The 27,722-nt window shown below is 35.3% G+C and overlaps 1 protein-coding gene across 4 annotated transcripts in view; it reads right to left on the minus strand.

Annotated features, from left to right (window-relative positions):
- The window catches only part of SLC4A7 (solute carrier family 4 member 7), an 82,723-nt gene that overhangs the window by 40,632 nt on the left and 14,369 nt on the right, over positions 1–27,722 (minus strand). For 2 of the 4 annotated variants that reach the window (XM_037525397.2, XM_037525416.2), the window contains exons 2-6: positions 12,245–12,326; positions 8,588–8,734; positions 7,564–7,702; positions 6,854–7,014; positions 4,694–4,882 (exon numbers count right to left, since the gene is read on the minus strand). In XM_037525397.2, coding sequence (XP_037381294.1) covers positions 4,694–4,882; positions 6,854–7,014; positions 7,564–7,702; positions 8,588–8,734; positions 12,245–12,326 — 718 coding nt within the window. Of the gene's footprint in view, positions 1–1,882; positions 2,252–4,693; positions 4,883–6,853; positions 7,015–7,563; positions 7,703–8,587; positions 8,735–12,244; positions 12,327–27,722 lie in introns of all 4 variants that reach the window. The other 2 variants (XM_037525425.2, XM_037525406.2) reach the window with 2 other exon arrangements.

Raw genomic sequence — 27,722 nt, forward strand, 5'->3', positions numbered from 1 at the left:
AAAGCAATAGAGAAAAAAAATTCTTCAGTCTCAGTTAATTGTTCCTTTTATCTCCTTAACAACAAGGCCTAATAAGCTATTGTGAGCAGATACATCTCTATCCTTACTACAAATGACTTACAGTCCCTAATTATTAATAACACAGAAACTGGGCCTCCCCTGGTGGCTCAGCAGTTGAGCGCTGGGCTGCGAAGCTGCCCGCAGCCTCTGCAGCACGGGTTCCATCCCGGGCCGCAGGGTGAGGGTCCCACATGGCGAGGCAGACCTCTCTTGCCACGCCCACTGCTCCCCTCAGCAGTGTACTTGTTAGTCTGCCTGCTCTGTTCCCTGCTCTGGCTCTGGTGAATTCTCTCACCCTTCTGTGCTTCTGACTGTACCCTGTGCTTGTATAAATAAATAAATAAATAAATAAATAAATAAATAAATCTTTAAAAAAAAAAAGGAAAACAAAAAACCACAGAAGCTGGTAAAGCAAGAAATAGTATTACTAACCAATATTGGTAAAAACAATGCAAGGAAGGAACTTAAAAATAATTGTTCAAGGAAAATAGTAAATCTTGCAGGTTCTTTTTTAATTAAAAGTACTAATTATTTCTGGGTATTTTTCTCTCCTTTTAGTTCAGTTACCTCACCATTGTGCTATAACTTTTTTAACTGGCAAAATTTACAATGTATATACTCGGCTATAGATTCTGTTGCAAATAGATCTGATCCAATTTTTAATTCCAGGCACATTATCTTAAGTATAACCTTAACATCTCATGGTCTTAGTTTTCTTCACAGGGCTAACAGGAGCCTCATAAATTGTTAAAAGAATTAGAAATATGCTATTTGAAAAACATACATAGTACATAGAAAAGCCTATACAATGTTACTTTAACTATGATCATCATTAATGTTACAATGATTTAGCAACAAATTTCCACTTTATACTTCTAAAAGCAAATGTCTTTTTGGCACTATTACAAGTTTTTGAATAAATGCATCTGATATGCTTGGGGAAAAAACAAGAGGGTGAGGTTTGTCATATAGTGGTAGGAATATGAGGACATTTAATCAGAGATGTAAACTGTCACAAGCTGTATGACCTAGTTATTTAAATTTTCTGTGTTTCTGAAAATGGTGTCTGCACGAAACTTACACAAATTTTTATACATGTTAAACACGTTAATTTAATACCTGCAAGCTACCATTTAAGTGTTAGGTATTATGAGTATTATGGAGAACTATGATAATGCTTATGTTAAAACCACTACAGTTAGCATTCATATATGCCACATTGATGCTTAACTGTCAGTAAATAGTAGTCACTAAAGAATACTTTATATGACTTCAGTGGAAAAACATATATACATAGATGTACAAATAATATACAAAACTTAAATCAGTTACAAAGAACATCAGATGCTATTTTTTTAGGAAAGTTAAAAGCATACTGTATTCTTTAAATGAAAGCACAAAAATTTAGATGAAAGGCACATCACCTCATTATAATTTATATGTAATATGTGTTCATTCATCTTATGAATGAACATGCACAAAAAACCCACAATTTTTTTAAAAAACCATGGTAAACTGAAAGACTGTAAGAATTTGCTTTTCGGAACCATTCATATTTCTTGACCTTTAATATCTCAGTAAAAATTTCTGAAAGGGCTTAATTTATATGTAGTCTTCTTTATGTCTTTTTATAAATTAAAACATTAACATTTAATAATTCTATTCTCTTTATTAATACTACGAAGGAAAAAAACATGCAGAAGTCAAAATAAATTATAAGCATCATCTACATATGCTGCCAGAGCTACGTGCTGTAAAGCATTCCGAATGCGAGTGATCCAGAGGCAGAAAGCACCACACATGGAGGATTTTGGATAGTTGCCTGGAGTTAGGTCAACATTTTCCTCAATCTTCTGTTCCTGGCCTTTCAACGCTTCTAAGTCTTCCTCAGGTGGATGGATTACTACTGTGGGAATATCATCACTGGCAGGTGAAACCAGTAGTTCTGGGGCCTGAGGCTGACTCTGCTGGGAAGTTCTGGAGGCCAGGCGGCTGGTGCTAGCACTGGAAGGAGGGCTGTTTTGAGGGGTGGGAACTGGGGTTGTACACCTTGAGCCTGCAGAGGTTCCAGCTCTTGAAGAAGGAAGAAGATGACTGAGAAGAAGAGATAAAGGCGATTCTCCTCTCAATGAAAGGTTTGAGGCAGACAGACCTGTTTGCAAAGAGTGACGGGAGGCTGAAAGGCCATCCCCTGAGATAAAACAAATAAATGAAAATGATGAAGTTCACTGCAGAGGGCAAACAGACACACAAAATATCAACTTATACTGTAAATTATAAGCTTTGATTAAGGTCCCATATTTCAAATTCATGCTGTCAGGGTTAGCATGGCAATCAGATTTTTATATGTTAGAAAGTCATTGAAAAGTTGGTTAAACTCTAATTGGTCCCCTGAAAGTATATCCAAAAAAAAAAAATAAACAAAACTGATGTTAATGCTGCATGGTAGGGAAGGTGGGGAACAATATTCTGTTAGTAATTAGAATGCTCAATAATGTGGCTTAAAAAAAAAAAGAACATGATCAATGCAAAGTTATGATTAGATAAGAGGTAAATAGCAAATGAGAAAATGAAAATAATCTAAGAGATAGAATGCAAAACAAAACTTACCAGCATCAACAGTTTATATTTAGTGTGTTTTTCCTATATTGTACCAAACCACTACAGGAAATTATCTCTAACAAGAAAAGTACATAATAATATTATCTAGTAATTCCTAATTTAAAATTGATATTAAATTCTTAGTAAGTCAACAGGGAAATCACTGCTCTCAAGTCAAACTTGAAAACCTGGAGAAAATTTAAGAATTTTTTTAAAAAGAGAAACTGTCGGTTTTAAAGGATATACTTGAGCTCTCTAAAAATAGTAATGTATGTGCTAAAATAATGCTTCTCATTTCCAATACAGCAGATAAATTTAACCAAATAGATAGCCTTTCTTTAAATAGATCAGAATAAAGTATTTCTCACCAACAATAGCAAAAAACCACGAAGTCTAGAACACCAAAAGATCATATATAATTGTACTTCACATGCCAGGTTTTTCTATTAAGTATACCTTAATGCAGTAACACTGCTTTTTGTAGGAAAAACATGAGAAATACAACCATCCCATATGGTCTAATAGCAAAGTTATATAGTCAAAATTTCAGAAATATTAAAAATAAAGATTAACCTTTAACCTGTAACAACCGTGATTTGGTTAGAAAATACCCTATCTGCAGAAAAAAACTGTTAAATTACAACACTAATACCGCAAAATAACAGGCACCAATGCTAAAATAGTTTTTGAAAGAAATCAGCTATTGTCTTAAGATTAAAAGGAACCAACTGACAACTGGGAACATTGTATATGATGAATAATCAGGGAACATTGTATATGATGAATAAAGATTTTATGAGCTCTTTTTGGGTAAATGAACTTATTTCGCAGGAGTAGAGAATATGCAGTATGTGAAAAATGAAAGAGGTAAAATATGAGATTTTTTAACATTGAACTTAGACTCCCTAAGATTTATTTTTAATGTTTCTTACCTATATGAGGATATCATTTGAAACAAAGTAAAAGAGTTTTAATGGTCAAATGCTCATAAGAAAATAAGCTGCAAAAGATGACTATTTTGGACTTCAGATGTACTGAACCCCATCACCCAGGGCTACTTGCTTTCAGAGCACTTGAAAGCTGGAATCGGAAGAAAGACCTCATGGCATCCTCCACTTAACCCTTCACTATAATGATCACAGCCTTGGTAACGGTAACAGAGGAAACAGTGACCCTTTGCACCCACGTTTCCCATAGTCACTGTCAGCATAGCTCTGAAAGTGAGATATTCCTCAGATTTAGAAAGAATAAGGAGAAACAAAACCTCCATCTCTGCCAATCTTAAAGCAGTAAGAGCTAAGTCTCCTCACATCCTACAGAATCCACCACTGACCTGTGAATGGGTGGGGAACTGGAATATGTGGGTCTGTGCCACTGTGCTTGGAAGACATCAGCTAAGTTACCCCTCGCATAAAATTGGAATAATCACAAAAACCTTTCACAAACCATACAAATAAGGGGTAATAAAATCAGCAAGCCAACTCAAAACCACTTGTTTATGCCTAGCAAATAATGCATATTCAGGAGACTTAAAAAAAAAACATTACTAGAAAAAATATTAAAGATACGAAGTTTCAAACTAAAGATAAGGAATTTGAAAAATAAAATTTATTAATCCTAATTTATATTTCTTTAATCAAGAATATAAGAATTCTTGAACAGAAAAAACAAAAAAAAACCAGAAAGGGAAAGTAATTCAGGGTTATGTCAAGTGATAGCATTTAAATATTACCAACACTTAAATGAAATTAGTTGGTATCATTTTAGCAGTCAATGCTTAATTTTGTTCACCTCAAAGATTTCCAAAGATAAATCTATCATGTTGGAAAGAAAGACATTTTAGAAATGATATTTTTAAATGTACAAATAACACTATTATTTGATTTTCAAAAAAAAAAAAAAAAAAAGATAACAAAATGAACTATGAAATTACCTAGGAAAATGTGTCTTTCCCCAAGGGCTAATTGTAACAAACTGGAATGCTGTTAGAGTAGAAGTGTTAGCAAAAATTGGATGCCACAACTTATCTCACCATTCCTTTCAAGCAAGTGAGGGTCAGAATGTTTCTTGCCTATATCTGCAAAAGATCGAACCAGGGGAATCCGACTGGTGAATCTTTTCTCGTTCTGATGATGATGTCTCTTCAGAAGAGCTTCTCTGACATTCTCTCTTATGGACTCATCCAGCTGGCCAGAAGCTATCATGTTGTCCAGCACCATATCTATTCAAAGGAAAAAACAGTAAGTCAGTACTATGAAATAAAGCAATAATAATGTAGAATAAATAGTAAGTGAAACCTCACAAGAAAATAAATCCTTAAGTAGCTCTAGAAAGAATTTATTGTCATTTTAAATGGTGTATTCTTATGACAAATATAAACATTATCCAACAAAAATGAAGAAATGAGATGCTCATTTCAATGAATACTATTATTTATAGACTACTGTTAAACAGCTGAAATTGCATTCCTGATGTAGATACAATAAATTCTACTGAAATGAATATTCAGTAACACTGACTCCCTAAGAAGTGAAGGCATTTTATTGCTCCACCTCATATTTTCCCTCAGAAGTGCTCTAGCAGATGAGCATCATTCATTCAATCATTGATTTGCTGAGTACCGGCTATGTGTCCAGACTACAGCAGTAAACACAGGTGATCAAGCTGCTCTCACTCTTCCCAGGTGGAGAAACCAATGAGCACATGAATAGATAAATTATCATGAAGTATTAAGTTCTAGGAAGATAAATATGTCAGGTGATAAGGTGGATCTGGGAAGTGGGAACACTGGTGGCAATGCCTTTCTGTACATTGTCGCGATACGATGACTGGGTTATTTTTAATTTATGAAATACAACTTTTAAACAGTACTAGTAACTTGACATGAAAGAATCAACCTTCAAAACTGATAAGGTTACTCTGAAAGAATACCAGAAGGAATCAACCTAGCAAGTACACGCTAATATGAACACACTAACTAGAGGCTACCAGACACGTGAATGGTGGTATATACAACATTTACTGAATTATACGTGACAACTACAAATCAAGGTAAGACATTTATGTCCAAACTGAATAATCCTAACCCTAACTCCATTTTTCCATCATGTAAGACAAGAATGTAAAGACTTTGGTCATTTAAAGACTTGCAGTATATGGTCAAATCTGACAATCTGGTAATATTGAAGGGCTTCTGGTCTGAGAATATCTAGTAAGTTTATGACTCTCTGTAAAATCAAATACCATAGACTTTCCATGGGACCAATCTATGATGGTAATCATGCTATCAACTTCACTGAAATGATGATTCACTCCACTGAAATGATGTAAATTTTGAAGAATTTTAGTTAATGGCCAAATAGCTTTAACATAGCTATCTTTTTCCACTTTCCACCTCCAGAGAATCCTTCAAATTTCTCTTTCCTTCATTACCATCTACCACAGTTCTATACAGAACTCTGGCTGCCATCATTTCTTACTGAGACTATTCCCAGTAGAGTAACTGGCTCACTTGCTTCTAACCGCCACTCACCCGAAAGCCACACTATACAGAGCTGCCAGGACGACACACCTGGTGCACAGCTACATCACACAGCTCCCACGCACACATCTCTGGGTGCCAGCGGCCCGCCGAAATATAGTCCAACTTCTCAGTTCAGTAACTATTATAATTCATCTCTAATCTGTTGCCTCAATGTATCTCCTATTATTCAAGAAATCTGTATATACTCACATGAGACTTTCCTGAGATTCAGACCTGTCTATAGTCTCTAGATTTGCCCTTCTTTTCCTCCTCCTTAAAATAGTTTTTCACTCTTGTGGCACATGTTCCTTGTTCTCAGGGTAGGTTGTGTAATTAATGTACCCTGGATCTTCCCCAGATACCTGGTCCAGAAAGCAAAGCAGCAAAACACTCCTTCCTCTCCATTTCCAGAGAACAAAATACATTCCTTGCTTACAGACTAGTTATTTTCTTCCTGATACTGCAGTTATGTCTAACTTAAATCTTCTTGATTACAGATTTATCACAGACAAAAAGTTTTAAATATAGGTGTAGTCCCCACCTGTCCTGCACAGAATGGAAGCTCAACACACAGTTGTTCAATGGTCTGAAACGCCACTTTCTTTTCCTTATCTAAATATCCCTAATTTCAGTACAACTTAAATATAAAAAAGGTCAATTTGCTATAACCTGCTATTTCGTCTAGAGTGCTCGCTCTCATGTCCAGCATGACTGTTCCATTGAGGATGCAACTTCTTAGTTCAAAAAGACTGTGCAAGGAGAGAGTCGCCACATAAGGTTTACTCCACCGGTCACCGCCATCTTCAACATCCTCTTCAAACTTCAGCCATCTGAAATAGAAAATATAAATAGTTTACATAAAATGACAATTTAATTTGTTTTCAGAAATTAAAGACAAGAAATTTGTTCTTTTAAAATTTCACTATTTGTTCTTTTAAAGAGAAGTAAAGATAACTATCACCAAAACAAAATTTAGCTACATTTTTACAAATTAGGTTAGTGGTCTACAACACCTACAGTCTCAAGTTATCTCTGAAGTTTCCTCTTTTTATCCTAGGTATCACAGTAAGTCAACAAAAACAGATGTGGAACTTCATACTTTGAAATTCTAATTGTCTTTTAAAACGATTTTGATTTTTCAAACTTACTTGTCCAATTAAAGACATGAAAATCTATGATAATTTCTTTAGTGTTACAATCAAGGATTAAGGATTACTTAAGGAAACAAATTTTGGGGCAACGAGAAAACCTAAAGATAGAATTTCCAGGTATGAGGTAATTCTCTGTTCACTGTTTTTAAACCACAAGTTCAATTATATATTCTCATTATAAAAAGAAATCAAGTAAAGTCAATTGAAACTAAAATGCAGTGTTATTACCTGGCAGTTTCTTTCCACTCATACTCTTCTCCATCTCTATAACACAATTCATCCATTTCCGTGAAGAGATCGTGGGGAATATGTTCTTCATCATCATCTTCAGTACCAAGGATAAACTGAACTCTCTGGGATGGTGTGTCTGACAAAATAAGAATTTAGATAGATTCAAAATTTTCCTCAATTCATTAAAACACAAATTCATAGTTTTGAAAGTAAAATGCTTGGTATAAAATACATCTATTCCATCAACATTCTTCTCAAAATTATTAAAACGCCATTAATTCTAGAAGGTAACAAGAACCAACAATACAGAAAAAAGAGTAGCATAGAAAGATCACCTTGTAGACAGAAAAGAAAAATTGTATGTTTATAGTAAACAGTGAAATTAGTCTTACAACTGATGTAAAATAAATAAGCCAATATCCAAAACCCTGTAACACTATGTTTAAAGACATGACTTTTTTTCTCTTACCAAAAAAAAAAAGAAATATTAGATTTACAGGAATCCTGTCCTCCCACAGATAATCAAATCAGAGCACTCTTTTCTTCTTCTTCTTCTTCTTTTTTTTTAACCAATAACCAAGAAACCCAGCCTAGTGGATAAAATATCCTGGCATAAAAATGTTTAAAAATGAAAAAAGTTTCAATCATTTCCAAGAGCCTGAGGATTTCACATTTATGTGTTCACTGCATATTTAAAAAGTGAAGATACATAACGAAGGAAATAAAATACCCCCAGATTGAAGTTTAAATGTCAAGACTTAAATTTATAATTCTAAGGCAAGAATGCAATGAAAAAAACAAAGCTTCTTACTTTATTCCACATATCCCAAACAGATCTTAACTATAAACTGAATACTTTTCTTACAGAAAAATATTCTTACTTCAGTTAGTATTCCTCAATGCATATAATGTGTCAATTAATGCAGCAGGCATAAAATTTTTAAAAAGAAATACTCAATTACAAAAACTTTTCAGGAAAAGAACCTTAAACTGTTAACAGAAAACCACTGTTTTCTCTTACCATAAGAAGGAGATTCCCGTCCATCTTCTTTATCTGATTCTTTATCTTTTCTTTTCCGGTGATGATGTTTGTGTCCACGATGCCGATGCCGTCGACGACTCTCTTTACTAAATGGGACATGGACACCAACATACACAGCTCGATGACCTAGCAAAAAGTTTGGAAACATGTCATGGTTTGCCAAAAGGGGAAAATAATGATTGCATAAAAATATGCCACTGTTTACTCGAACAACAATGAAAGAGATAGAAGTTCATGTAGTTATCAATGCTGGTCTCCTATTATTTCTCTTATTTTTTGAAGTACTACACAGAAATGTTACACCAAGAACTAATACCACTGACTGATAAATAGGTCGGCTCCACAGGCTACTTGTGTAAGTATCAGTCTACAAGTCCAAAAAAATCTTTTGAAAAGAAAATAGCTTGGTCCATCTGAAAGTCATATGATGTAGACATAAATTAATTCCATCTACATTAATGGCCCATTAGCAATCTAGCCAGGCTGGATAAAAAAGCAATGCAATAAGGCTATCATATACTTTTAGAATAGAAAGAGCTACTACTGGTGTTGCAGCATGCTGACCAACAAAGCAGTTGTTTATGAAAGACAATCTTTCCTTTTTCCCACTAAATGAAATTGAATCAAGGACCGAGAGAGTGAACAGCACTATGTTAAATACTGAGGGGCATGAGTTTGATTTCTTAAATAGTTTAAAGGAGGTTCTTATGTAAGCTACACTGTATGAAAGGTAGACTACAAGAATTATCAACTATGTAAAAAACATCTGGCATAGTGCTGCTTTTATGCCCTTAATATAACATAAAAATATACTAAAGTATGAACAATGACATTTTTTTCCCTAACAAATTTCATTAAACGGTGAGAAAATAAAATACTTCAAGAAAATCATTACCTTCATCTTTAGAAGAGATATGAAAGTAGAACCAATCTTCATTACTTGTGGATTAAGTATCAGCAAATTTGCTGACTCCCTAAAATTTATTTGCAACACCACAATCAACAGTTGTGATGATTTCTCAATCATTTACAAACATGCACAGATCAGTAAAAAAGTTTTCTGATGCCCAACTAAGAATGAAAAAGGGGATGAGACTCTGACTAGTTTCATATGCTAACATATTAAAGACAAGTAATCACGGGGCCTCCCTGGTGGCGCAACGGGTTAAGCACTGCACTCCAAAGCAATCCGCAGCCTCTGCAGCATAAGTTTGATCTCCAGCCAGGGAGCAACCCACATGGTGCAACAGATCTCTCCTGTCTCACCCGCTGCTCCCCTCGGCAGTGTGTTTCAGTCAATCTGCCTGTTCTGTTCCCTCCTCTGTCTCTGGTGAATCCTCTCACCCTCCTGCATCTCTGGCCTGTACCCCAGCTCTTGTGTGCATAAATAAATAAATCTTTAAATAAAAAAAAAAAAAAGACAAGGAATCCTTTAAAAGATGACTGACTAGACTTATTGGAAGACATAAAACAGAAATTATTTGTTTAAACATCTCCAAAACCCAGCACTCTGCTTACTATGTGATAAGCACTCAATAAAAATGTACAGATATTAAATACCAATTACTTAAACAAATTTTATTAGAAAAGCCCAAATTTAAAAACCAATTATGTAAGGTAGTGGAAATGCTCTGGAATTAATAGTAGTGATGGCTGCACAGCATAGTAAATATACTAAAAAACTATGAGTTTATACAATTGAAAATGGAGGATTTTGTTATGTGAATTATATCTCAATAAGTTAAAAAACTTTAACAGAACTTACTGATCTTACAATTTTATTTTAATCAAACTCTTCTGCATCAAGAAAAGTGGAAATCAGAGAGTTAAACTCTTGCCATTGTCCACTGGGAATTAAAAAGTTGTTACTCCAATTAGTACTAATAATGGGTTTTGGCAAACAAGCCCCAGTGCACCAAGACAAAAATAGTCTATGAGTCTGTAACTTAGAAAGCCCAGATAAAATCAATAAGAATATGGCAGAATCTAAAGGTTGGGAGAGCAAGTCTTATTGTTTTCCTGCATTTATTATCACCCTGTGTTTTAATTTTTCCTTTCCCCTTTACTTTATTCCATCAAAGGTCTATTCAGTTAAGCTCTAAAATAAACTTAATCTCTTCCTCAAACTTGATGATGAAATTTAGATAGTACAAAGTATGCAAAATGAGAGCCCTGGGGTAACAAAGAATGCCAAAGAACTGCCGACTGCCTCTCTTCAAGGCTCAGGTCATATATAATTGAGAGATGACATTAAATAATAATGGATGGAATTAATCACTGTATACGTGAATTAATAAAATTATTGCTAAAAATTTTATCCTTGTTAGTCTTTATAGTCAGACTCTAACTACAAATTTCTAGAGGTTACTGAGATTCTTTCCAGAAGGCCTAGCAAGTCTAGACTTTTAAAGGTTATTTTAAAAGACGGAACTTTTTATATTGTTGAAAGTAAATGTAGAGAGCACTTATTTGTAGGTCTTTCCATCTCCTTTTTAAAAGCAACAGAGTAATGTTCCCATCAGGTACAAGCTCTCTCAAAGGACTTTAGAATGTAGTTCTCAAGAAGACCCAAAAATGAATCTATCAAAACATTTGCTAGGAACACTACCTTATCCAAGTGTTCAATAAGTCATACTGATATCACATGTCCACATATACGATACATGAGAAGAGCAAGTCACTTATGTGGTATGCTCCCCAAATATCCACAATCTTGGACTATTTGTATAACATTAGACAAGCACAAATTAGATGCATTTTAACAAAGTATCTAGCCACCATTCTCCAAAGCATCATGGTCATGAAAAGCAAGGAAAAGCAGAGAAACTATCAGAAACTAAGGAGACATGACAACTAAATAGACTACTGGATCTAGAATTGTTCAACTGAATCATGGAACAGAAGAGATCAGCGGAAATGCTAGTGAAAATCTACATCAAATTTGTAGTGCAGTTAATATTATCATACCAATGCTAATTCCTTCATTTTCAGCTTATGATAGTTATGTAAAATGTTAACACTAGAAAAAGTTGGGCCAAGGAGATACGGGAACACTCTGTACAATCTTTGCAACTCTTCTGTAACCCTAAAATTATTTCGAAAGAAAAAAATGGAGCCATTTGCCAGAATTTCTTCCTGCTAAGAGAAGATAAGTTGCCAAAGACATTTGTTCCACACAATTCTATGCTGAGGTTGTTACAGCATTTTAAAAGGCTGATTTGAAGTCACAAACCTATAAAATGAACATTTATATAACTGTGGCTTATTAGCGTGACACTCTAATTTGCTCATAAATATCAATTAGCTAGCCTTCCAGAAAAAAAAAAATACATACGTATATGTGTGCGTGGGTGTGTGTGTCACACACGCACACATATACATATAATGAGCTGTATTTGTAATGGTGACATTTCCATTTTCCAAGTAACTAACGGTAACCATAAGTGAAGTTTTTTGAAAAGCATTCTGAAATCTGTATTATGCCAATACTTTCAACAAAGAACAACTAATCTGGGAAAGTTACATTTTCAGATATGGGTGAGAGTTAAATAGGCCTTTGCTATATTATTCTTTAAACAACATTCAGAAACACTTGAACACTTCACAAAGCTTAAGTTAATTTTAAACCAGACTTACTTTCTAGTTCTTCTTTTTCAAACTTGGTGTTCACAGTTGAGCTTGTTTTGCCAAGATCCACAACAGCTTCTTCATCTGGACCCTGTAAAAATGTCATCCACATTCACTCATGAAATACATACTGAGGACCTAACTAGAGGTAATATTTATAATAACCAAAAAATATAGACCAGATTTTTGTTTTCTTAAAGAACTGAATTCATTTTATTGCTTAATTTCATCCTTTTTGAAAGATGCTTCTAGGCCATTTTTTTTTTTAAATCCACAGAATACTTATTCAAAAATCTCATGGTAAGAATTGGTAATTATCGGAAGTTACTAAATAACAGGTACATATATTCACTTCAATAGAAAGCATCTCTAATCAACAACTAAAAAAAATCTGGGGTGAGAGGTACCTTTAGAAGTCAAATCAATATAGAAAGCTTTCCTCCGTGTTTTTTACTCCGAGGTCCTCTAATTAAAAGGAAACACTTGAAATCCAAAAACAGATCTACAGACCGAATATGCAGTACCACGTTCACTTGTAAGCTAGCCAAGGGTAAAAGGTTTCTGTTTTCTTTCTCCACTAAGTAAAAGTCATGCCAAAATTTAACCTCTGAGGAGAATCTAAGTTTTGTGTTGTGAGAGTCTACACTCATCATTTTAGTCCTATCTTCAGCTCAACAAAGACTAATACTTATAAAAATTGCAGACTATTCTTAGAAGAATGAAAATTTTATCTTTAACTTCCCCTTCTCAACTTCTACTGTGCCAAAGGAACACTATAAACATCAAATACTTGTTATGAACTTACTAAGCATAATATTCTGTGCACAGATTAAGAGGAACCAATCCCCCCCCCCCAAAAAGCCTTTGAGAGCAGCAGCTCACTCTGGCCCCCTGCACAGCAGGGGTCTGTGGGAGGGGTGCAAGGCATGTATGGCCTTGCTAACCTTCAACTGGTGCTGGGACGCTGGAGGCCTTGGGCCTTATCCAGCACAGTTATCATAAGCTGGACCAAAAGACGCATCCCGAGTCAGAGGGCTAAGGGGAGAAGAACAATACCAGCCGCCCCTTCCGGCTCCTCAGGAAATTCCACATTTTAAGTGGTAAAGCCTACAAAGCAGGGTACAATGGGCATGGACCAGTGGACAAGGATTCCTGTGCTCCCTCGGGCTGGGACTGGGGGCACTGGAGGTGGACATTCACGGTTTTGCACAGATGGACACAAAAGTTCTGAGGAAAAGCTGCCGGATACGAAATAGGACTATCTGAACGTCAAGGGTAATGTGATCAGCTCACAAAGTCTGTGCTCCATGTGTGTGCCTTCCAGGGAACGCAGAACATGGAACCTCAGTTAGCAAGCATTCACACCAGAGCGGTCCTAAAAAAGCTGTGGAGGAGGCTTAGGAAGCTTAGGAAGAGGCTAAGGAGCCAGAAAGGAGCAGGGAGGAACTGGGGCTTACAGAGTAGGTGACCTGAAAACAGACATTCAGGGCCAGCACAACGATGAGCTGTAACAGGAAACAGACAGTGTTCTAGCTCAGACAGAAGCAAAACATTGCAAACCTTCCAAAGCAGAAGGGGAAAAAACAACTTTTAAGAAAGAAAAGAAATAATCTAATCCATTCTCTTCCAAGGTCCTTATGCTTTGAATGGTACTTTATAGGCAACAGAGACAACTGGAGATGAGAGAACTAAATAACTATATTAACTACAAGGACAACACTGTTAATACTCTTCTGAACATCATTTTTTCTAGAATGAAGTTATTTTAGGGCTCTGCTTATAAACCTCAACCACTCCCGTTCCGTAGCTGAGCTCACTGCCAGCATCTCTCCAGCACTCAGAACAGTTAAGTCAGAACAACACCTAATGGAGTTTAGCTTCTCATCACTCCCAATGTCAAGCTTAAACTGGAGGACCAGTTTGTTCTAGATAGGACCAAACAAATGGGGTTAAATGATCATTTTAGGTCTCCCCAACCAGTGGTCTAAAATATCATACTACTGTAAATACCTTTTCCCAGCATACGAAAAGTAAATTCATATACAGTTGTTTTTGCTATGCAAACTTTCATTTATCCAAATTGTCATATCTTAAAACTGGTATTAATTAAATTTTCATTAAATTCCCTGCCATCCAAACCCTCAACTCTTTACTACCCAACTCAGAATCAGACATCGCATATTAAGAAAACAGAACTCTCTTGACATCCAAACTTAGTTTCTGAAGGGCAGAAATCCAGACTATAGGATCAAGAAGATCTGGATCTCAAGAGGAACATTAAGTATGAGTCTGAAGGAACAGTGTTCAATTTCAAATAGAAAACTCAAAGAAGTTAACTGACTTTCGAGGTTGTGTAGACCATGAGAAACTGTCACAAAATGGATTAAGAAGGAAGACAGACAACTGTGCATATGGTCAATCAAACTGCCTCAGGCTCTACTAATGAAGCATGGGTGATATAGGAAACAAACACACACAAAACAGAGTAGAAAAAAGAATTAATAATTACCACCCCGTAAGCATGCCATACTCTAAACCCTTTAGCTTTCCTCCAATGACTTCATGCCATTTAGTACTTAAGAGTGCGCAGGCACAAAAGATAAGTTGTCTCCTAAACAAAAGATGCAGAAGTTTGATTATCCTAAGAGGTAGCACATGGTATATTTCAAAAGGGATTAACTGCTCCCATTCCAAGCTTCAGTTACCTGAACAATGACCAACATAGGAAGCAAAACAAAACACTAATTTCTCAACCCTAAGAAAAGGGGGGGGAGGGACACACAAAGAAATAACTATGCTGGTATTTAAAACTAAACCTTTAGACACATTAACGACAGTAATCGGCTAACAATCAAGAAAAGCCTAAATTGGACAATCCGAAATATTTATTTATTTAAAATATACATATGCTTTGACCGCTAAACACCTACCACAGGAAAATATTACATGATTGACCCAGTTTGCTCCCATTAAATTCTAGCTGTGAAGACTGAGTATGTCACTTAAGTCAAGAAGAATATTGTTTTACTGTTATTGTTTGAGTTCTCAACATGTTTCTGTGTAATTTGTATAACAAACTAAAGTTAAGAAGTTTAAAGTCTAAGAAATTTACAATACTAGCACTGTTAAAAAAAGGAGGCAGGGGGAGACATCTGCATTTTTCCCTTCTCTTAAAACAGGATCTAGCTTTTTGAAGTCTGTGAAACATAAATCTGCTGTAAATGCAAATATTAAGTAGGCCACACAAAACTGGCTATTTTGATATTCACATAATTCAGCGAAGTCTGCCCAGTGTGAAGGCTGTAGAGTAAAACAGTCACTGATGTTTCTGGTGGGCAAAATTTCTGGAACAAATACAATGTATTTAAGGTCCCATGATTCTAGAAAATGCTTTAAGCCTTTGCTAAATATAAAGTTAATACTCTACATAACAAACAATTTTGTCTTGTTTATTAAAATATATTTAAAATATGTAAGTACATATTAGTATTTGGAAGGCTAAACAGCAAACGACTCTCACTATCTCATTCTTCGTGGGAGAGCAGCTGGGAGGAACATATCCTGTAGTGTTTTAACTTTTTGTTACAGCAAACAGGTTTTACTTTCAGCAATTTAAAAAAGGAACAAACTCAAATATTAATCTGTTAGTATGTAAGTTATATTTAAATTTACATCTAGAAAAAAAACCCTTCCTCATTTTCTAACTCAAAGAATATAGTGGAAAACTAAAAATAGCAATGGCTAAGAGCAGCCCCTGACATTAAAATGTTCTCACTCTTAACCTCAAAAGTGTGTGTCATACAAGCCTGTGCTTATAAAGCCTACCTAAAGTGAAACAAAACCAAGACACTGGGAAAACTCAAATACCCAGAAAAATAAAAAGGCATCCAAAATATATCAGTGCAAAATTAACTTACTCTAATGCTAAGAAAATTATTTTGCCTCAGTTTCAAATTTTATATATGAAATGAGGTAACCATTCAGACCACAATTGTTCTATGACACTGGAGAGACTTAAGAATTTTATGTAAGATCATAAAGAAAGTTTAAATTCTCTTTACATGAAATGACACATGTACGAGGTTATTTATTGCAGTTTGTAAAAGGAAAAACTGGATGTAATTCAAGGAATGTGGACATGCACCCAATGGAATACCAAGCCACTGAAGGAAAAAATGAGGACACTCTCTATACCGGTGTGAAAAATGTCTAAGACCTATTATAAAACACAATTATCACAGTACACACAATGTGATAATCATATGCTATTTTTTGTGTAAGTCCCCAGAATGGGAATGTTTTCATTTGCCAGACAAAACAATGGAAGAACATCTAAGAAAAGAATAAAACTGGTTATCTCTGGTCACAGAGGAAAACTTTTTCTGTAATTACTAAATTTTCACAGTGCTTTGATTTATCTTAACTGTGTGAATACAGAGTTAGAATGAAGTATCTTATCTTTTGAAAACAATTTCACCTATATCTGTTGGTCCCCATCTATAGATAGAGTGTAATATTCACCCTGACAAAGTTGGGTAAGATATAAAGTGCCAAGGACAAATGCATACCCCACAGAAGGTGTGGCCCCCTTTCACTAAATCTCAGATGTGCACTGTTCACTTCTGCAATAAAAACACTTTCTCATCTACCATGCAGCTTTAAAATTACACTAAACAAAGGAGTTGTGATGACAGAAACAAATGCTATTAATTTTGCTAATCAAAACTAATGTGAAGATTTAAAATGTATCCTAAAGTAGCATTATGGTTGTACAGGACAATTATTCATAGAAAACACTAAGTATCTAGGATGAAATGACAAAATGCTACAACTAATTTTCATAAGGCTCTAAAACTATTGCCTTAAGAGATTTTTAGGTTTTATGATATAAATTCGGACAAACCTAGACAACCTGTTAAAATTCAGCTTTCTTTGCCCTATTTTAGAGACGCTAGTTCAGTAGGTTAAGGTGAAGTCCAACATCACCAATTAATAAACTCTCTATGTGACTCTGATGTATTACACCAGATTCTGAACACCAAAGTCCTTGAATTCTGGTAAAGACTTAAGACCTATTTAAATTGTTCATCAATAGAGGCTGCTTCAAAGCCCTTAATAATTTTAGAAGGTCTTACCAGCACCATTGTTCACTTCCACTTAAATTGTTTCAATCCTTCAGGAAATGAAAAACTCATTCCAGTTCAAGAGAAAACACTCAAATTACTATACACTTTCACTGTAATATAAGCAACTCTAAATCTAGTGTTCTCCAGGTTCATTTGTATGTCAGACTATTTTCCCTAAGATACCTAGGTCAGTCTGTCAAAATTATATTAATAACAATGTTATCCCCACAAAATAAAAGGTTTCTCCAAACAACCCAATTTCCAACTTCTTCCCCCTCTACCACCAAGAGTTGAACTTAATATATTAAAAACCCTTAAATTTATGTGCAAAAATCTTAACAGAGAGGCAAATAATCTTTTCTAATCCAGTTAAAGGGAGAAATCACAGGTGACTATTGTGTCATAAAATGAAGTCAAAGAATGTCAGTTTCTAAAAAACACAAGATTCGTAACTCTAAAATAAGTGGAAGAGCTGTAAAAGGCATGTGGAAAATTATATTGCAAATTTTAAACGCAGGCAATCATGTTTTCCATAGAAAAATTTTAAAGCCTAGAGGAAAATGATTTTTCACTGGATAGATCAAGACATTGGGATAAAAAGCTTTAGTAATGTTTATTTCAAACACAATGGTTAAAACTAGAGTTTAAGGAAATACATTAAGGAAAAAGTTAATAAATAAGACGTAAGTGCAACAAAACTTGAAGAGGTGGGAAGCATAAATCTGGAAAGGAATAATGTCTGAGAATAAAGAGAATTATTAACACACTTTATTGTCAGATGCTTAGTTGCAAGGCACGAAAGTCAGGGGCAAATGGAAACCTCATTTGAGTTCTATAAATCACAACTATTTATTACACTACTTCTAGAAGGAGATCCATTCATCTCAAGTTCGAATTCAGTACAAACACACCAAAACACAAATAGAAATCACTTAGTTTAGGGTTATCAAGTAAATTTATTAACAGAAATAAGGATCATAATAAAATCTATTTCTGAAACAGGCTTTTTTTTTTTAAACTATCTCAACTTTATTATGAATCAAAATATATAGAAAAGCACAGGCAATCTGCACAAAAGGGAAAAACAACCAAAGATCTAGAGATATTTTTCAGCAAAAGAAGGTTCAGCAGGTGTTTTGCCAAGACTTCCCATGTTCAGTCAGCATGTGGTTCTTGTTAGTTGAGTACTTTTAGGGTTCCACTGCATTTTCTCCTGAAAACCAACAGGAGACAGGCTGAAAATTCCTCAGCAACATGGCCTGCTTTCCAGTCCTTCTTGTGGGAAATTTAGCCACTTTCCCATGAATCCAACTGACCATGAAAAAAGTCTCATTTCTTGGAAAAAAAAAAAAAAAAGGCCAGGAACTAAGGAGCTGATCTATTCACTCAACAGGTATTTACTGAGAGCACACTATGTGCAGAGCATTATTCAAGGTAGTGGGGACGCATCAGCGAATGACAAATTGTAATATAAACAAACATCCGGCTTTTAAGATGTGGTTCTCCTCTTTGTGATAAGGAATCCAGATATAAATGAATTCTTTTCCATTCCTAATGAATAAATGAGACCTCACAGACTTACAGCCACAGAACTGGTCTTACTTTTCCAGTTCATTCTTCTTGTTTTATACACATATATGCACACAAAGCTTACAGGACTTGCTTATTCAGACCACAATGTTGAGGAAAGAACTCTAACCATGAGTCAAGTCTTCAGCAGCCTAGTTATATGGGTTCTTCATTCACCAGTGCATAGATCAGGTTCACTGTAATACATGCTAAGAAGACAGAGTACTTTACAGTGTTTATTAAAAACCTATAATTACATGTTTATGTTAACTACTTTCTTAACTATTTTTGCAGTAAATGGGAAACCAAAGGGTTTTGTTCACTACTGTATTCTTGCATCAAGCAAGGTCTGGCCCTTGATAAATTATCTGATAAATACTTGTTGAATGTTAAGAATGTTTCAAAAAAGATGACAGGGAGCTGAAAATATATATGGAATCCCCTTTAAAGATTCCTTATGAAAACAACAAAAGCTCAAACATAGAAAGATACTCAATATTTTGACAGGCGGGGATACTCACCACTATACTAACGAGGACTAGCTAATACTCAATATTTTGAAATTTAATCAATGTATTTATAAACAAAAAGTCCGATACCAACACACGAAAAAAAGATCAAAATTACCAGAGGGAATTCCCACCAATCTAGTTTTGTTATAAACAGGTTTTGTAACTACATATCTCATTTTACTAATTCCTCTCAGAGCCAATTATCCTGACTGAAAATGAAAAATCTACAATTTGCATCTTCTTGGTCAAATGATCAAATTAAGACTTTAACATGCCAGCAGCATATACAAGGGGAAAAAAAACAGAACTAAGAGATGAACTTTATATTCATTATCCTAGACTAATATCCGTTTTTGACACGCATGTTTTACAAAATCCATTATTAAAACAGCATCAGAAGATCGATGTCACAAATTAATATCATAATGTCACAAATTAATATCATGATATAAAACACATGTCTATAATCCAAAAGTAACACATCCCATATATTACGACTATGAACAATGTAATCTTAGTTATCAAATACCTGTTTAGTTTCAAAATACAATTAGCCATTAACAAGACATGATTTCTTTCCTAATATTTCAGCCAAATGGAAATTAAGCCTCTTTCAAATAATATTTATCAATATAACTCATTTTATAGGCTAACAAAGGTGCTACAAAATCTGCTAACTTCATATAAGGATTTCCTCTTTTTAGCAGATGATTACTATGGCCAAGGGCATGGAGGCTGATACTATTCTAAGCCAGTGCTAATAAGCCTGACACTTCTTCAAGCTTCACTATTAAATTCTGAAAGTTACAAAAACTTCTTTGTAAATAGAAGACAAGACCATAACTAGGTACATACAGGCAACTTCTTCTCCAGGCAAACTCTTTCCATAGTAATAGAAAAATGCCTCCTTTTTGATAATGTAAAGCAGTAAGTCAGTCCCTTGAAGATTCAAGAGCCAGGAGTACATAAGCTGACTAAGGTCATTGTGCTTTTCGAAGAAGATCTCTTCTAAGTTGCTTTTATGGCGCAGCCAATCACTGTCTTTTAGGTTACCTAATCTTCTATGCTAATGACTACAACATACACTGGGTCACAACATAAGGCACTTGGAAAGAATCACACTTTTAATTGTAACAGAAAACACCAAAAGAGGAGTGTGGCAACCAGTTTTCAACTGAAACCTTCCTGTAATATCAGTTCAACAGAGTGTACATTCTAAGGATATTATGCGGACAGAAGTGTTAATGAGTGAGAGTGTATTGTGTGTGTATGTACTTAAATGAATTTTCAATAAAATGAAAAGAATGGCTTTTACATTTTAAAGAATCTTTATATTTAATAGACAGCAACTGGATTCTCCTATGTTTGCAATCAATCTAACATAGTTTGTTATTTGTTGAATTATATGCTGTCTAGACATTCACAAATTATGTGCTGTCTAGACATTCACAAATACCCTATGGGAAAGGGAAAGTATTTTAATGTTTTTTCCAGGTAACGTGCATATTCCTCTTTGATACCTGACCAAATACCAGTCACTTCTTAAAGGCTAGTTAGTAGATGAACAATGAAACCAATTCGAACAGATGTTTTGTGATAATACTGAAATCAGCAGATCTACAATTCACTCTGAATGGACCTCTCAGCTATTTGCAAACCTACCCAATTCAATAGGTATTAGAGCTTTTCCAAATAGCATCTCATTATACAATATTTAAGGGATTACATTTGTTAATAACATCAATAATCTTATCAGGTAAATTCAAATGAGAAGCTTCCCAAAATTATTCTTTTATGAAAGGCAGACTTATTATCACTGGTTACATATCCTACCAGTTGATTTTCTTAAAGTTACAGATTTGCTTCATTTCCTTCTGAGTAAGTATGAGTTGTTTATCCATTTTGAATGACCCTAGTCTGTCTGCCAGTTGTTCTTGGAGGTAAAAATGATGGTCCATGAGGAAAAGTAAGTAACTGAGCTCATAATTCAGGCAACCACACCAGTGCTGCTTCTATTCACTACAATAGCAGGAGTGTTTTTATGCATCTTTCCTACTTTGTCATTCAGAATATTAAAGCAATGTGTATTCGGATGCTGAGATTTAATAAAATAATTAGCTTTCACTGCCTCATCAACCACTAAATGTTTTGTGTTATTAACTGAGAGTGAGTGCCACCAGTGCTGTCTAGTGGCCCTGCCTTGTTTTGTGACAAGGCACCAGCAATGTTGCCCATTAGAGCTTCTGCATCATAGTACAAATGTTCAACACAGAAAAAGGCAAATGACGTCTGAGTATTATTATGAAAATAGCTCTGACCTTGCAAATCCCCTCAAAGCATCTCAGGGACTGTGGGGCTATGTGGCTAGCACTTTGATAACTACTGGAAAAGAATACACATAGGATTAAAATAGAGAATTAGAGAGTTGGGGTAAATTGTATTCTTTCAATTTTCTCTGTGATGGTGTGAGTTCAATGCATAGCTGAATATGCACAGAAAGACAGCAGATTTAAAAGTATTAATTTGTTACTCTGCATTTTCAGAGTAAATATTTATTGATCATGTAAGAAAACTATGTTAAACACCATCATATATATAGTATATAACACATTCAAAGTTCAGATATTTCGTTTTATTCTCTCAACTCTAAAACTCAGAGCGATTAATCCTTTTTTCAAAGTCACAGACCTGGAGGGTTTAGGACTCAAACCCAGTTATTCTTAGTCCATGTTATTCCTCTACTCTATGTATAATGAACTTCAGTGGAAAAAATTTCCAATTATAGTTACATATAACAAAATTCTAACTGAATATGAATAAAATGTTTACAAAATTCATATAAATATAATCTAAACAAAACTAAAAAATATGCTCTTCGGAAAGTCAGATTTGCTTTCTGGAACCATCCAAGTCAAGTCTGTATTTAATATCTCTATCCTCCAAGTTTTACAACCAGCTTATTATACAAAATCTACTAATGACGTAGACCAATTACAAAATAAGAAATTTAAAGCTGAAATACTGTATTAAACAGAAAAAGAATACATTGTTTAAACCCTCCATGCTCTACCTGAGATTATGGATACCAGGAGACCTGCCACAGCATTCACATATAAAGAAAACCGTGAAGTTCAATAAACTTCTTTAACAACTAGAAACCCCAATGACATCACCAGTTACAATGAAATATACAATTAATCATATTTTTTAGATTAGCAACCTTTCTATGAATTATCTTTGGTAAATGAATATAAATCTAAAGAAATAAAAAAGATGCATGTTACTGAGTAATTTTAAAAGCTCTCCATATATCACATCCAGACTGACGAGCATCTTACAAATAACCAGGTTCAACAGCAGTTTTTGGAATGACCTCTTGAAATACATGACCTGTGGAAAATCCTGACCTTCCCCAAATGGTATTTAAGAGCTTAACTTCCAGGTTAAGCATGTCTCACTCCCAGTGGATTATAAAAGCCCTAAGCATGAGGATTTAAGTAGAAGGAAAGGGGGCGAGGGAGGAGAGAGATGAGAGGCCCAGGGAGAAAAGAAGGAACGAGATGAATACAAAATTTAATTTTCCAAAATGCTATTTTTCATCAAAATACAAGATCTATTCCTCCAGCAGGTTTCTGGCTGTGACTCACCAGACATAACTACTTTCTGTTCTCGGTAGCCAAAGTTGCCATCTTAACCTTAATGTACCATTTTAGACAGTCTACTTATGCTACAAAAAGAAAGCTAATTTGCACACATTTGCACACATTTCACTTATAACCTCCCTCCCATATAGAATTTAGTGATATTTTTATATTATTGATAACTTTTATATTGAGCTGTTCCATATTTACAATGAAACCTAAGCCATATGCTCTGGTTAATTCTAAAATTTAAACCAATGTTAAAAAGCATATGAAATATTAGGATCACTAAATTACTATGACTAACCAAAGACCAACAGTAATATATTAAAGTGCAAAATACTATAAGATTTTACAATACGAGTCAAAAGATTTCATTATCTCTAAAACATTCCATCAATTTGTACACTGTAGCTAATATAATAGAACAAAATTATCTTTATTTGCAGATGATACGATTGTGTACCTAGAATATGATAAATTCAACCACTTAGCACAAATAAAAACATTTACTTGATGGCCGCCAGTTACAAGATAAATAAAAGCCAATAGCTTTTCTTTACATTAGCAATTAATGAATCAGAGACAGAGGTAGGAGAAAAAAAATCCCATGCAATGGGATTCCTAAGAGACAAAATGACAAATAAGGGGTAAATTTAATTTAAAAGAAACTATAAAATTTTATTAAAGGGCACTAACTACTGTAAAAAACATTCTTTTTCTGGGTGGGAACTGGAAAGGATTATGTGCTAAGTAAAATAAATCAAGAGAAAGACAAATTCTCAATGGATTCACCCTTATGTGGAATATAGAGAAACCAAACAAAGGGAGAGAGAAAATCAAAATAAAAACACCCCTTAGAAACATGTCTACACACAGAGGAAGGGTCCCCTGGCCTACGGTGAGACCATGGTGCCTTGGTGGTGGGTATGGCGTGGTGACACTCATCTGAAGAGGTGTGACCACAGATGGAATGATACATGGGTTGGTTTTACACAACAAAGACTGTGCTTCTCTACAAATGTTAAGGCTCTACTAATTCAATATGTGAGATTTAATACCAGAGTATTGTTACTAAAGGTGAAAAATTATCATTTCAATCAAGTCTTCAAAACTATGATCAATTCATGCTTTAACTAGATACAACCGATTACTTGTGTTAAGTAACATTAGTGAATGCACATTTCAGTCAGTTACCAATAGAAAGAAGATGGTTCAAATTTCACTCAACACATTCCTAATTTATAGAAATGAATCTGCAGCACAGTAAAAAGAAACTAACATTTTCTCAGCTTCACAGTCAGAACATTATGTAATCACATAAACTGATTTTTTTAACCTTAAATTCAGGAAAAAGAAATATTAAAAAGCATAGAATTTTAACTGTGAATTCCAATTAGCGGGGTGAGGGGTGTGTGTTGGGGATGTAGAAATTTACATGAGGTGGAGAACTGCAGAAGAATTAAGATGCCTGAGAAATTAAAATGACAAACACAGTATCCATTTAAGTTCCCCTGACAGATGTGAAGTCACTTTGTCAACACAGGGACACCACACGGAGTGGAACTACCAACATGTAATGGTGTTACTGCATAATCATAAAGCAAAAGAAAGGATTCATAAAAGTTCTTTTTGACCAAAAAGAAGAGGTTGAGGGTTGCATTCTGCTACATAATTTACCTAATTTAGAGAAAACATGTTTTAAGTTCCACAGTCTAAAACCAAATAAAACTAAATTAATGCTTTTACTTCACATTTGCCTAAACTCTTCAGAAATAGAAACATGGGAAGAACAGTCTCCTTTAATAACAGAAGGGGACAAGGAAGACAGTTCTAGATCTTACTACAGTCATCCTGCCGTTATTGTTCGTTGTTATGTTATCATGGAATGTCAGTAACAGACTCCATTTGTTAAAACTTGTTGTGTGTGTTACATACTCTGTCTGATCAGTTTCCAACCCAGGGCCCATCTGACCTCAAAATACGTGTCCCTTTCACTAGTCTACATGCCTGCCACAAGTTAAACTGCATATAACTTTATTCACTAATTACAAAAATGTTAACCTGATTCTTTTTAAATACTTTAAATCCATTAGACATGTTTAGTTAAGCACTACAACAGAAGAAGCAAAAGTTCAATGTGATAAATCAGCATCAATATTATGATAAACATATGAAGATATTATTTTAACTTGGCTTCCACAGAAAAAACTTAAAACAGAAAAGAAGGAAAAACCCCTGTATAACCAGTAGAAACCTGTCTCACGTTAAAATGCTTCAGTGAGAAGTAGAGCTACGCTACACCTTTCACCACTGCTAAGCATGACCGCTGAGTTCACATTGCTTAATTTGGGCAACCAATTCAGTTTTCACCATCTGCCACAACCTTCACATTTAGGGTTGTACGATCGCCATCTAGTGGCTATTGTTAGAATGTGGCCTTTTTCTCTAGTACTTGTGAACAAAACGCCTCAACAGGCTGGTGCCAGGACAGGTAAAGAAATTCAGGGTTTGTAAAAAGCCTCCAGCAGTTGCTTCAAAAAATGTGGATATTTAATTTCATTCAGAAAAATCACGTAAGAAGGGTAAGAACAAATGAATAAATAAGCAATAAAGACTCTAGGAACATCCTATTCTTTGCTTTTTTGCTAATCAAAAGAAGCAATCACTCTTCCCCCTTTATAAGGCAGAAGAGTATAGTTTGGGGGGCAGGAGGGAGCTGTATAATCCTGGCGTGGGTTTATCAATGAACACATCTCCTCTGAGAATCACGTCGTAATTTACTCTTAGAATAGGGACAAGATCACCTCTTCCTTATCATTCCCCTTCTCTCTCCTGGAAGACCCAGGTCCCTAAAACACAGAACATCGCCCAGTATGCTCCATTATTTTCCAGAATTGACAAGCACATAGATTCTCTATATGTATGTTATTAAACTGATTTTTCCTTTGCCAACAAGCACAGTGCTATTTTGATTGTTCACTCAGCCCATAAGAGCCCAGAGAGAGGGGGATTTTTTCCCTGCACCTGACATATACAATTAACAAAGTGAAAATATGGTTTAATCCAGTAAATTCAGATAAGTTAAACTCAGGCTTTCATTACAAATGAACTCCTCTCTCACTTCCTCTAAAGGCATTCAAAACCAGTGAAACTTCTGTTACTTCTAAAACTCAGTCTTCCCTTTTGAACTTTTTGGTCCTTTCTGCTCTGCTATCCTTGATTCTTATCCTTCAGAACAGGGCTTCTCAATTTCAGAACTGTGGACATTTTGGGCTGGACCCTTTATTGTAAGGGGAGTCTGTGCACGGAAGGAGGTTGGATGGCAGAGCAGGCTCTGATCCCAGCAGCACACGATCTCTCCAACTACAACAAACCAAAAAGCTTCCAGGAAATTGCCAAATCATGCCCCGATACATACCCATTGAGAACCACCGCTTTAGAAATAACGGAGCTATGACTGATTTCTAGAACTTTAAGATCCTCTCAGGAAAAAAAAAAAATCTACCATGTCCTTCCACAAAAGTCAGCATGAACTCACATGAGGGAAAACAAAGTTGAAGCTTTCATTCTTTTACCCAAAGCTATAGTTAGCAATGAACCCTCCAACAGAAATGCATTCTGAACTGGCATTTAAGTTTTACTAAAGGCTACTTACTTGTTCTCAAGGTACGGGAATCTCGAAGACATCATGTGGATCATTTTACTCCATAAAATATTCTTATTGTTGTTTTAGTTTTTTTTGTTTTTTTTTGTTTTTTTTTAATATAGAGGCATGTTTTCTTTCTTTCTTTCTTTCTTTCTTTGTTTTTGTCCATACATGCACTGGGTACAGTCAGAAGCGCGGGAGGGTGAGAGAATTCACCAGAGCCAGAGCGGGGAGCAGAGCAGGCAGAAGGACCGAAGCACACTGCTGAGGGGAGCAGCGGGCGGCAGGAGAGGTCTGCGCGCCATGTGGGACCCTCCTCCGGTGGCCGGGGAGCAGCCGGGGATCGAACTGGCGCCGCAGAGGCCGCGGGCAGCTTCGCAACCCAGCGCTCAACCGCTGCGCGCCACCGGGGAGGCCCTCTTATTGTTGTTTTAATGTAACATTAAAAGTATTAGAAAAATAAAGGCAGGAGAGCAATTTCCTTATGCACACATTTAAAAAATATTCCACAACAAGTTCTGAGGCCTTACTTATGCTCCTAAATGTCCACACTGCGAAGTGGCCCCTGAAATGCAGAGCACCTCTACACTAGCTCATCAGACCAAGTGTGTACACCAGACAGCTGTAATGTGTCCCTGTGTGCATTTCACCACAACACAGCTATTGAGTTCATCTGTTAAATTACAATTCGTAGCCCTAACCTTGCTAAGAAGGATCCAGACTAGAAAATGGATCCTTACACACACACACGAGGAAACTGAAGCAGATGCTGATAGAAGAAGATAGGAGTGACTTCAAGTGACACCTGACAAAGAAGCTGTAAGTAGGAGGTGAGAAAGATGAAGATCCGGGGTAGTTACTCTCTGAGGCCATCTTTCTTTTATGAAGTTTTTGTTCAGTTTCTCCTGTATCCCAGCAAAATCTCCACAAACTTACTAAAAGGAAATATAAATATATTTCTGTCAGGCAACCAAAGGAGCCCTCTCTGGG

This window comes from Talpa occidentalis, unplaced genomic scaffold (genome assembly GCF_014898055.3).
Source record: "Talpa occidentalis isolate TD23 unplaced genomic scaffold, MPIMG_talOcc4v2.1 talOcc4.10, whole genome shotgun sequence".
Lineage (NCBI taxonomy): Eukaryota > Metazoa > Chordata > Mammalia > Eulipotyphla > Talpidae > Talpa > Talpa occidentalis.